The 13,666-nt window shown below is 33.6% G+C and overlaps 1 protein-coding gene across 1 annotated transcript in view; it reads right to left on the reverse strand.

The window, feature by feature from the left end:
• The window catches only part of CNBD1 (cyclic nucleotide binding domain containing 1), a 597,705-nt gene that overhangs the window by 105,342 nt on the left and 478,697 nt on the right, over window positions 1–13,666 (reverse strand). Inside the window, 2 exon segments of the mRNA XM_043992600.1 lie at window positions 2,624–2,774; window positions 6,682–6,791. Coding sequence (XP_043848535.1) covers window positions 2,624–2,774; window positions 6,682–6,791 — 261 coding nt within the window.

A 13,666-nucleotide genomic window follows, 5' to 3' on the forward strand; every position in this document is an offset into this window, starting at 1 on the left:
TTATGAGCTATGTACTGCATGAGCTGTGTTGATCTATTTTTTTAAAAATAGCTTTAAAATTAAAAGCAATTATTAATATTTCTTTACTTATGTGTGCATGTGGACATACACAAACATGTTTCGGATCTAAATAAGACATAGCAATTTAAATTATACTTGGTTTTTATGCAGTTCTCAGAATCTCCAGCTTGATGATCAATTGTGAAAATTTAGGTGTTTAATGTTAATAATTGTATATTGTACAGTGATTTATGGCTTCCTGAGAACCTCTTCCTAACAAGCATATATACAGATATAACATGTGTGTATCTGTTTATAAGTGCAGACATGCATTCCATCTAACAAATAGAATATATGTCTCTACATATGTATTGTATGTATATACTGCCTGCATATATATTCCATCTTATATAATCACATGCGCATATAAGCAAGTATACATATTTATGTGTGTATATGAATATGTGTTTATACATATCAATATTCCAAATCATTTTCACCAGATCTTCCTAATGCCACTGACAGAATACATTTGATCCTAGTGATGATCCATAATGTGAATAGTGGCACAGAGGCACAGTGGCTTGGGTTGCGGTTTTTCATTTTAATTTTTACTCACCTGCAGTCTAATTTCCTCATCTCATTTATTTGCAGCCTTGTTCTATGTTAATTTTCAGGGGTTTATATTTGCTGATGACAGTAAGAGAAAATGAATAGATGGAGATGAAAATAGATTACCACAGGAATGCCCATGAAGGAGGATTGTCCTTCATGTTTGAAGATGCTCCTCATTGTCTAATTTCCCATTAAGGCCTGATTATTATTTAATTATCATTGTTTAGCTTTCTTTTTTTCCTCCACCCTTGCTTGTAATATCAGCACAAAATAATGTAACTTGTGAAACAGGAGCAAATCAATAGATTCAACATCATTTTTCACTCCCATATCATACAAAAGTGATGGAGAAACTCATCCTAAACCTCATTCCTGTCCAGAAAAGGTTTAGCTAATTAGGTGCACACAAATTCAGCTTCTTTATACAAGAGACCTCAAGTGAATTTTACACAGAATGAAATTTAAAATCTGGATAATCTTACCCCTCCCTACCCCACTATACCCCCCCATCCTCTAAACAGTATATCTTCTATTTGGATTTCAGTCTGCCAGATGGCAAAGACGATTTTAATACATACTTGGAAGAAGTACTTTCATGTGTGAAATATTGATTTATAGAAAACAGTCCAATGTGTCTTGCATCAGTTAACATAATTAGCACAGGGGGGGAAATTAATGCATCATGTCAAGAGAGAACATTGCCCTAGTAAAATATCACCAATCCCTCTTTAAAGATTACTTACCTTGAGGGTGTTTATTTTTCTAAATGTTTGAATGTCACAGAATAATAAAGGCAACATTAGAAACCATAGGGTTTTTTTGTTTGTTTTAATTGCAGAGATTATGTGATTATTCAGCTGGTTTTTGCATGACTAATCAGAACTAAGCAGGAATGTTGAACATATTCCTTAAAAAGAGCAATAATATAGTTGCAATTCAATATGGATGAATTTAGTCAACTCACACATTTCATGATTTCATCAATATAAGTAATTTTCCCCACTGAAACCCTCCTAATAATTAGTAAAAAAAAATTCTATGGAGTTAGGTGAACCACATAGATGCTAAGTACCTTGCCTAGGGTCACACACAGATTAAGTATCAGAAGGGCATTGAGCAGCTATATTGAACCTGAAATATTTGTATTATATTATTATGTTATTTCAAAATTTAATTATCATTAGATATTTCTAACTGAATTATTAGATTTTTTCATAATCAAACCCCTTAAATAGGTTAACTTCTATCAACAGTTCTTTTTCACTTTATCCAACTTTGAATATTTTTATCTCAAGTGGGGTTTCCATTAGTGCTTTTATACATTTGGGCTCTGACCTGTGACCCTCCAGTCTTATTTTTCTGACTCCTGTTCCTTTTTTTTTCCTTCTTTGACTATTTGTACAATTTAGAAAGAGAAAGACATGTTCCAAGGTCAAGCATATGTGGGATTTCTGATTATACCATCATTTTATCTTTGTCACTGTATCTCCACTTTATCTCTCTCTTTGAACCCCAGGTCATGATCCCATTGCTATTATGGAAGTAGAACACAAAGTTTAGGCTTTTTTTAATGTGCTCTTGAAGCTCCAGTGGGAAAGCCAATTCTGGATGCTATCATATTGACCTTAAGAACTCTAAATTATATACTTTCATATAAATAAGATATGGGCCCCTAAGAAGCAGCAAATGCTTGTGAAGTCTGATGCCTGAAAAAGAAGAGTAAGTGATTACTAGTCAGTTTTCTTTTCCTAAGGTAATTTTAAACATTTTATTTATTAATTATTTAAGCTAGTAGATGTGGTTGGGAAGAGGATATGTATTGGTTATACTTTGAATGTATTGAATATTGTATTTAATACGTTACCTAATAAATTACTAAAGTTCTCTACTAATAGATTAAATATCATCCTCCAAATTAAAAGATGCTCATCCCAAAGTTGGAAGTATGTTTATCACAAAGCTGAAATAAATGAAGTAGATATTAAGCAAAGTATTTCTTTGCATTTACCTAGCATATCCTCAGCATCGATGATTCCCAGTTCAACTTCAGATCCAGTAATGATTGTGCATGTGAAAGGTATCTGAAGTAGTACACTGATCTCACCAAAGGATTCCTTCTCCTGAAGTTTCCCCATAAAAACGCGCCTACACTTTTTTTTCTGTTTAAAAGAAACAGGACATTTATATTTTTTGTAAAATAATTCAATTGTACTCATCCACTTAGAATAACAACTAGTATGTATATAGGGATTTAATGTTTGCAAAGCAATTCACCTATGTTAATATATTCAATCCTCACACCAACCCTGTAGGTACCATTTTGCTGATGAAGAAACTGAGGCTGAAAAATATTAAGTACTTTATTTAAGTTCACACAGCTAATAAGTGTCTGGAACTGGATTCAAGCTCAGATCTTCTTGATTCCAGGTCCAGGATTGTGTCACCTATTTAGTTATATATCTGTCTTTTTTGCTTTCCAACAAGGAGAGAGAGAGAGAGAGAGAGAGAGAGTGTGTGTGTGTATGTATATATGAATATGTATGCATGCAAGTATATGTGTGCATACATAGATATAGATATGATCTATAATAGTGATAACATTAAAATAAATCCATGAAATTATTTCTGATGATCTGTTTACTTGGATTTTTTTTTTGCAGGTCAATGAGGGTTAAATGACTTGACCAGGGTCACACAGCTGGTAAGTGTCAAGTGTCTGAAGCTGGATTTGAATTCAGGTCTTCCTGAGTCCAGGGTCAGTGCTTTATCCACTGAGTCACCTAGCTGTCCATTGTTTACTTGACTTTTAAAATTAATTCAGAATTAGTTCAAATATATACAATGCATATATATTATATATCATATGATACTATATGTGGTTCAATATAGATATTACATATACTATACTACAATATAATAATCTTTGCGTGTGTGTGTTTGTATATGTGTGTGTATGTAATTAGATTATAGATCAAAAGTTGAAAGGGGTTTCAGGGGCTCTCTAGTTCAAATTCCTTATATTATGATGAAGAAAATGGATCCTTGTAAGGTTAAATAAACTGCCCAAACTGACAAACATAGTAAACATCAGAAGTGTGATTTGAATTACCATCTTCTGATTCCTAAGCCAAGGTTCTTTCCTCTATACAAAACAGCATATGTATGTATGTATGTATGTATGTGTGTGTGTGTGTATGTATGTATGTATGTATGTATGTGTGTGTATATGTATGTGTGTATAATGTATGTAACATTCATCTTTGTACATGCTAATTGAAACATCCACTAAAGTGAACCCTAATCAGGGATAAAGTGATGTTTTAAGAAAAGCGTTAGGTTGTCAATCAAGAGATTCAAGCTCTAATCCTAGCTCTATTTCCAAATACCTTTGACAAGTCATTAACTTCTCTGCATCTCAATTTCTTTATTTGTATCAATGCCCCTTCTATATCTAAATATTTACTTGCATAAGTCTATGCATTTGGCATCTGACAGCATTTCTCTGTGGGAGTTGGAAAGGTTATTTAAAGGCTTTTGGGAAGTCCAAGCACTTATTTTTGGGAAAGGAAATTTGGAGAGACTTGAAGAGGAGTTGAAGGAGAAAAATAAGGACATATGCTGATGGTAAAAAGGAAAATAAAGGAATAAATAAAAGAAAAGGAAAGAAGAATAAGAAAAAAGTATGTTAGTAAAACAAGATAAGCAAAAGAAGTTACGAAGCTTTTTTACAAAGGAAAAGAAGTTCGGAATTACTTTCCATGTGCTACAAAAGTGAGAAAATGGTATCTGAGTAAGAAAGAAGATGAAAACTCCAGATTTGAAGACCCAGACAAGTAGTTTGCCAAAGACATTCTCCAAGGGACCTACTCTCAAAAATGATAAATGACTGAGAGTCTTACTCATCTCCCAGAAAATATGAAGAGCAGAGATAAATTTGCAGTGAGCCTACTGTTCTTTATGTGATGTTGATAGTTCTGCCAAGACAAAAACAAAAGATGTTTACTCATGTTCAAAGTGTAAGTTGTATCTCTCATGGAAGAAAAAGTGAGAGAGGATCAAGAATTCTTTTCTAATTTATCAGAGAAAGGGAAGTATTCCTTATAAAAAAATGGAAGAAAGCATTTCATAATTTAAAAAAGGAAGAAGAAAAAGGAAATGAAAGGCAGAAAGTAATCATGACCTGTTTCAGGAGGTTGCAGGATAGAAGGAAGGAGGCTACAATAGACCTCATGTCCTCAGATGTTAAACATACATGCACAAACTATACAAAGCAAAGAAAGAACTAATGCAAGGTGGCAAATTTGAAACTCTATGGAATAAGATTGGTAAAGGTAGGGAACACAGTAGTATTGTTTATTTTAAATGTACTGAGAAAAATCAGAGAATAAGATGTGGGGGCGTGGTGAAAATATTTGAGCAGAGATCAGTGACGGCAGGGTACATTTTGGACAACATGGACAGAAAAAGCACATGGATGAAGAATTAGGAAAACAGATCAAGAATCTAACAAAGAATAGGATAAAGTTTGTGGGGGACATGTTAACTATTTGTACATTTGTTAGAACCCCTTCTGCCAAAAGCAAGGTAGCTAATAATTTTTTTTTTTTTAGCAAGGCAATTGGGGTTAAGTGACTTGCTGAGGGTCACACAGCTAGTTAAGTATAAAGTGTTTGAGGCTGGATTTGAACTCAGGTTCTCCTGAATCCAAGGCCAGTGCTTTATCCACTGTGCCACCTAGCTGCCCCCAGCTAATAATTTTTTAACTTGGCATTAACATTAATTTCTTAATGTGAAAATGATGTAGGAAGGAGAAAACTAGATGACAGTACAATTAGAAGCATTCAGAATTAGTTGAATGGCCAGCCATAATAAGGAGTATTCATTACTGGTTTGATTTAAGCCTTGAAGGAGGTTTTCAAAGATGGGAGTATTCCAGAGATCTATGATTTGCTCTAATATTATTTAACATTTTTATTCATACTTTGGATAAAGGCATGGATATCATGCTCAGTAAATATGTTGACAATGAAAAATGAAGGGGGTGAGTATCATATTGGATGAAGAGTAGGAATAAGAAAATATCTGGATAGGCTAGAACATTGAGATGAATCTCATGAGATGAAAATAGAAATAAATGAAAAGTCTTAAGTTCAAAAACCAACCTCATATTTACAGAAAGGAAGAGGTATAGCTACACAGTAAGCAGTTCATCTGACAAATATCTAAAGATTTTAGTAGATTCAGTTTAATTTAGATCAACAAATTGACACTACTGAAAGAAAAACTAATGTTATCCCAGTTCATTAAGAGAAGCTAGGTTAATGACGGTCCCATTGTATTCTCTCTTGGTCAAACAATCTTTGTAATATTGTGTTCAGATATGGCTATTTCATTTTTTTTGTTTTGCTTTTTGGGTTTTTGGCAGGGCAATGAGGGTTAAGTGACTTGCCAGGGTGACACAGTTAGTAATTGTCTGAGGCCGGATTTGAACTCAGGTCCTCCTGAATCCAGGGCCAGTACTTTATCCACTGCAATACCTAGCTGCCCCATGGCTATTTCATTTTAGGAATGACATCAGTGAGATGGAAGTCACTCAGAAGAGGATAATCAGAATTGTGAAGGGTCTTTAGTTCATGTTATGAAGATTACTGAAAGCATCCAGAGATGTTTAGCCTGGAGAAGAGAAGATGTGAAGGGACATGATAGCTATCTTCAAGCTTTTGGAGGACTATCATGTGAAAGAGTGATAAGGCTTTTTCTGCTTGGCCACAGAAGGCAAAACTAGGAGCAAGAGTGAAAGTTACCAATAGGCAAGTTTAACAATAGTCAAGGGAGATATTACCTAATGATTATAGCTGTTCAGAGGGAATGGGCTACCTTGAGAGAGAATGTTTTTCCCTCAGTAGAAATCTGGGCAACCAATTGAATACAATCTCTCAATTCTCCCAGGTAACCTAAAAGTTGAAGGTCATTCAATTAAATGCATTCAAAGAGGAAATTTCCTCATTAGGAGTTCCTATTACCAATTAAATCACAGATCCATTTTTAAAGGTTAAAATAACTTACCATTTTCCGAAGTCGATATTTCATAAGCCCAATAACTTCTCTATAAACTTTACAAAAGCCAGATTGGATGTAAGCCACAAATGAAATGATCTCTCCATCTTTCACCAATACTGCAAAAGATATAATATATGGACTTATCTGTATGATAAATTATTTTAATTAATATATTTTATCTCTCAAAAGCTTACCAATTTCATTTAATGTATGCTATTTCTCAGTCTCTAGATGCATATCACTTTTAAAATTTCAATGTGTCTGAAGAAGATATGTCTTTTGGATATATTAATTCATTTCTGATGAATATATCTAAGAAGCTATCAGTGAAATTGACTTCATTGCTCTTTTATTTGTCCAGGTTTTGTGACAACAGTATTCCATGATTTATTCATTCATAAAGTTACTTCCAAGGGATATAGTAAAAATATTTATGGAATAGTTTCTCAGATTATAATTATCACTACTATTTAAGGCACTAAAATATTTAAACCATTTGACCAATGTAGAAAATGTAAAGAACAAGAGAAATCTGTAAAGTGATGTCTTTTTTCTCCTCTCATTTCAAAAGTGGCCAATTCAATCCAAAAATTGATTTTTTTAAAAACACTCACTATATATGGACTGTGCTAGGTAGGAGGGATTCAAAGACTATGACTATAGTCACAAAACCTGGACAAATAAAAAAGCAATAAAGTCAATTTCAAGTTATAGGCTTTTTTTTCTCTTAAGAATCAAAGGTATATTCATTTTATTCCCCTGGAGAGTTTCCCATAACTTGGTTGAGAACAATTTTAGAAGAGTAATGAAAGGTCTAAGTGTGTGTGTGTGTGTGTGTGTGTGTGTGTGTTTGTGTGCCAAAGATCTCTTTATTTCAAAATGTAAAAAGGAACACCAGTAGGAAAGTAATTATTAATGTAAATGAAATAACAAAAAAGCTAGGGAATAGGATAAGTATTCAAACAAAACTAGAACAATTATAGATAGAAGAATAAAAAGACCAAGGTAACAATAGTTACAACCTCAGATTTTTATACTACCAATCAGAGTAATTACTCATAATGAATAAGAAGAAATTCTTTAAAAAAATAAATCAAATGTGGAAAAGGCTCACCAAATCCAGGAAAAAAAAAAAAAGGAACTGTGGAATATGGATGCTGATTGGACCATACTATTTCTTTTGTTTTTGGTGCTATTGTTTTTTCTTTTTTGAGCTTTTTCCTTTTTGCTTTGATTCTTCTCGTATAGCATGACTAATGCAGAAATATGTTTAATGTTTTATACACATGTATATGTATATGTGTGTGTGTGTGTGTGTGTGTGTGTGTGTGTGTATATATATATATATATATCCTATATCAGATTACCTGCTTCTGGCGGGGGAGAGGGAGAAAAATTTGAAACTGGAAATCTTATCTAAACAAATGTTGAAAACTAAAATAAATAAATAATTAAAAAATAATAATAAATGAAACTTCCGTTGCCATTAATACATTTTTAAATGTAGTTGCCAATTGGTACTTTTTCTATAATTTTCAGCTTTCATAGATCTTTTTTTATTTCAAAAATCCCTATTACATTTCAACTAATGTATTTTTCTCATATCTTGCTAGCTTATGCAATATGAATAATATTTCATTATTTTAGTTATGATAGTTCATAAATGTATCATATGATTATAGAGATTTGGTAAAGATTTTTTTTTCTGATGCTTACCTCTCTACTCATGTACACTATAATTTTTTTAAGTTCCCAGAATAGTTTTGAAATATAGTCAGAGGTACATATATGTACATATATATACACATGTATTTCATATGTATATAAAATATGTATCTACACTGATATACATATACATATTTATATCTGAAGTGAGAGAGTCTTTTCTATGAAAAGCTATGAGAAGAAGTACTGACTTTGACGTTTTAGTCAATTAATTAAGAAGTGAACAGTCAAAGAATTTGCTGGGAATTCATATTGATTGGGTTGGGGGAAAGGGGAGAATTCCCAGAAGTGGGATCACTCTCTCTTGCATGCTCTCTGTCTCTGTCTCTCTCCTCTCTTCCCATTTGGATACACACACACACACACGTTTATGTGTATACATGTGTGTTTGTGTATATATGTATACACACAAGTGTGAGTGTGTGTATACATGTGTGTTTGTGTATACATTTATACACACAAGTGGGTGTATGTGTATACATGTGTTTTGTGTATATATATATACACAATATACATATATACATACATACACACATATATAATTTATAAAATATTTCCAAATGGATTTCTGATATTAACAAATTAAGAATTTCCTTAAGTAATAGAGATTACAATTCATCCATGCCTATCTATTCTATGTATGCCTTTTGTGTGTATACTCCCAAAAGTTCATTCAATGAAATCTAACTTGTTAGAGCCTTCCTTACTTTCTTTGGACACTGAAAGGGTATCAGTAGAGCACTCTGTCTACCTTTCATATCTTGCTCTTGACACATGACTAACTCATCTTCTCTTCTTATCAAACAATTCCTTGAGGGCAAACTAGTTCTGTTCTTCTTCAGTGTTTCCTACTAGTTATATATTACCCACATTCCTTCATTTTTCTCTGTGTGGCATTCATTTTTAGTTCTTTGGAAGCAGTTGTGGCCTATCTATAACTGCCATGTAGCAATATCAGCAGTGTGTTATTGAAAAGGTGGACGTTCACTTCTACTGAAAACATGAGTCAGTAAAAGACCTTTGCACTTTTTCCAATACAATCTATCCTGCTAGCTCTCTCCTATTCAAAGCAGGACTAAGTTTACTGTCTGTGTGTATTGTATGTCCCAGTTCATTAGCTTGACAGGCAATGAGGGCCTTCTTATGAAAATGAGATTAAAATGATGGAACGGCAGCACTAGACAATTATAGATCAACTCAATAACCTCAAATAATTAAAAAACCTGGCCCTGTTCTTCCTTCCAGTCTTTTTTTACATCTTACTCTCCTATATCTACTTTATAATACAGTGACACTGGCCACCTTGCTATCCCTCACACAAGACACTCCATCTCCTCACTCCGTGTTTTACTTTTCCCTCATTTGCTCTCCCCCCATACTGGAATACTCACAACCCTCATACTATTCTCTGCTCACTGAATTCCCTGGATTCCTTTAAGTCCCAGGTAAAATCCCATTTTCTATAATAATATAATCTTCCCTGATCCTCCTTAATGTTAGTAACTGTCCTTAATTTACTCTCTCAAATTTATCTTGTATGTATCTTGTTTGTAAATTGTTGTTTCATATTGTCTTCCTCCTTAGATTCTGAACTTTTTGGGGAAAGACACTGTCTTTTGCCTTTCTTTGTATTCCTCGTGTTTAACACAATACCTGTAACACAGTAGACAATTAGTGCTTGTTTACTGACTTGGTGTGGAAAATGCACTTCTTCAGATAAAAATAATACAGTGAAGTGCCAACTGGCCAAAGACCACCCTGCTTTCAATTGAATGAAGTTGTTGTTGTGTTTTAAATGTCCTAAGCTAATATATAAAAAGTAATCATTTACCAATATTGCAAACAATATTAACATTATTTTGTCAGATAACTCTGAACATTGTTCATTTTGCCTGGAAAATACTCAAAGTTTTCTGAGCCAACAGTCTTATGTGCTATTTGTTTAAGTTATATTTACCATTTAATTTTTTCAGGATTTGAGAAACATGAACTTTGTCACATATAACACAGAGTCTCCCCATATCTGCTAATATTGAAAAGATCTCAAAGGGTCAATTGAGCCATCTGAATGATCATGAGCAATGCATAGAAAATGAGTCATTTTCAAAGCCATCATGTTTACTGTGTCTATTCTTTATCACGCACATCAGTTGGCAAATAGGGCTTTGAGAGTAGTACTTAATAAATGTGTTGAAAGCACAAAAGTATGAAAACTGATTCTATGAGGACAATGAGGGATTAAAAACGTTGCCTGTGACAAAAGAATTTACAAAGTATGACCATATGCAGAAGCTGAAAGTCTACAGGGTAATATTGAAGCCAGATGCTAGCTTTGGAAAAACTGAAGTAAACAAAGGTTTATCTTCATATTGCTTGCCATTGGTGGGAGTGGGAGTGCTGAAGAGAGGAAAAGAATTTGGAACTGAAACTATTTTTTCTTTAAATGCAGCATAACATAGAAAAATGTTAAATAAAAATAAATTTGATGTTTCCCAGCTTTTTATATTCAGATGCTAACCCTTCTTACCATATTCCCTAGGCCCGGCGTATTGCACTCTTGATCTTTCTAGCACTACAATTGCCAGTCTAGATTATTACATTTTCAGATGCCAATGTGACAATTGTTGCTAATAGGCAAATGCATTATTTCTCAGACAACACATTTTCATATTAGCATGGACTTTCTGCAGGTAATTTAATTTCTCACTAAAGTCAGAATTTTATTCAACCCGGTAGGTGAGATATTGGGAACATATAAGGGTTTTTTAAATCTTTAAATCACAACATATAGGCAAAAACTTTGCCTACGTATATAATTGAATGATGCCATGATTTTGTGGAATGGATTAGTTTAGTACAATGGTAGAATTCCATATGACACATTCAACCCACCAACAGAGTGAAATAAGACAAATACAACAAAATCAATATTATATTAAATTCAGTATTATTGAATATTATCCCCCCTGCCCTTCTAGTTGTCACCTTATTTTTGTGTGTTGTCTTCCCTCATTAGATTTCAAGCTCCTTACACTCAGGGACTATTTTTGTTTTTATTTGTATCCCCAACACTTACCATAGTTCCTGGCATGTACTGAATGCTTAATAAATTGATTACTTTGCTTTAGAGGAAGCATCACAGGACTACGTTGAACACTTACTTCAAAACCTTGGGGAAACCCTCAATTTAACACCTAATTAGCATCTTTAAAAGTTCTAATATCCCAAATTTGCATGCATTAATGAATGTAAATACAGAGTATACAAAAAGAAACCTTAAAGAAATTATGGACCCCTTTATAGAATCTTCAGAATAGTATAAGTCAAAGATAAACTAAAAAATGACCAGTCATGTGCCAGTAACACAGAAATACACTTAGAAAAAAATTTATATCCAATAGAGGTGAAAATTATTATAAATTTTACTAGCTAAGAAGCACAGTGTAAAGCTGCTATAATAATAAATAACCATGTAAAATATGAAATAGAGGGCAGCATATTTTTGATGAGATTGACAGAGCAGGTTATCATTAAATCCCAACCAAAGCCAACAATATCTTCCATGTTAATACTAAATGTCTGTGATTTGATTATTTGAGAGAATTATAGAATTAATTCAATACAATTAAAAAGAACCCCAAAGTAATGGAGCAGTTGGCTTTTCTCACTGACATAGAACTGGATGGTTTTATTGGACAAAACACAAGCAAGGTGTGTACACTAAGGAATCATTATGATAGCTTATGAATGATAAATTTAAGTTAGGTGACTAAATACAAAATTAACAGAATAAATGTAAATAACCTAAAATAAGTGAAGATTTACCAAAGATTCTGAATTATAAGGAAAAAAATCCAGAAGCAGGCATATGAGTACCTGTGGAAAACAGTTGCTGAATAGCTAAATATATGGAGGAGAGGGGAGGGGAGGGAAGGGAAGGAAGAAAAGGAAAATACTGTTATTAAATATACATAGTTAAGAAAAATAATTCCTAGGGGCAGCTAGGTGGCGCGGTAGATAGAGCACTGGTCCTGGAGTCAGGAGTACCTGAGTTCAAATCTGGCCTCAGATGGGGGCAGCTAGGTGGCGCAGTGGATAGAGCACCGGCCCTGGAGTCAGGAGTACCTGAGTTCAAATCCGGCCTCAGACACTTAACACTTACTCACTTACTAGCTGTGTGACCCTGGGCAAGTCACTTAACCCCAATTGCCTCACTAAAAAACAAACAAACAAACAAACAAAAAAAAAAACAAAAATCCGGCCTCAGACACTTAACACTTACTAGCTGTGTGACCCTGGGCAAGTCACTTAACCCCAATTGCCTCACTAAAAAGAAAGAAAGAAAGAAAGAAAGAAAGAAAGAAAGAAAGAAAGAAAGAAAAATAATTCCTTCATTGACCAATTCCCCCCCCCCAAAAAAATGTCTCAATTGGCACTATGAATCCATTAACTCTCTATCAAGAGGGGGATAACATATTTCATCATGGGCACTCTGCAATTATATTTCTACATTATATTGATAAGCATTTTTTTGGTGAGGCAATTGGGGTTAAGTGACTTACCCAGAGTCATACAGCTAGTAAGTGTCAAGTGTCTGAGGCTGGGTTTGAACACAGGTCCTCCTGATTCCAGGGCCAGTGCTTTATCCACTGTGCCACCTAGCTGCCCCTTGATAAGCATTTTAAGCCTTTCACAATTGTTTGTATAATTGTTGCTGTTATATAAATTCTTCTCCCAGTTCTACATACTTCAGTCTTTATCAGTTAATGCAAATCTTCCCAAGTTTCCCTGAAACCCTTCCCTTTACCACATCCTATAGCACAATAGTATTCCATTAAATTCATAGACTGCCATTGGTTTATCCATTCCCTAACCAATGGGCACACCCTCAATTTCCAGTTCTTTGCCACCAATGGGGAACTTTATGGTGAATATTTAGACTGTGAATCATAAGCACAATTGCTAAGGAGAGAGATAACAAATATTGAATATGGAAAGTAAAGAAACAGAATAATCTATTTGGCATGTAAAAGTTGTTTGCTATCACCACCACATATCATTCCTCTGTCTTTAATTTAGTGAAAATGATTCCTATTCCTTCTAACTCAGAAGGTTGTCGCAAGAGAATTCTTTTTAAACTACAGAACTCTATATAAATTTAAGGTTTTATTGTTTATGAAAATAGCACTTGATTTAACTAATAACAATATTAAATTCTAAGGAAGTTTATAAAAGCATTTTTAGGTTAATCCAAAATCTATGAAAA

Source organism: Dromiciops gliroides, chromosome 1 (assembly GCF_019393635.1).
Source record: "Dromiciops gliroides isolate mDroGli1 chromosome 1, mDroGli1.pri, whole genome shotgun sequence".
Lineage (NCBI taxonomy): Eukaryota > Metazoa > Chordata > Mammalia > Microbiotheria > Microbiotheriidae > Dromiciops > Dromiciops gliroides.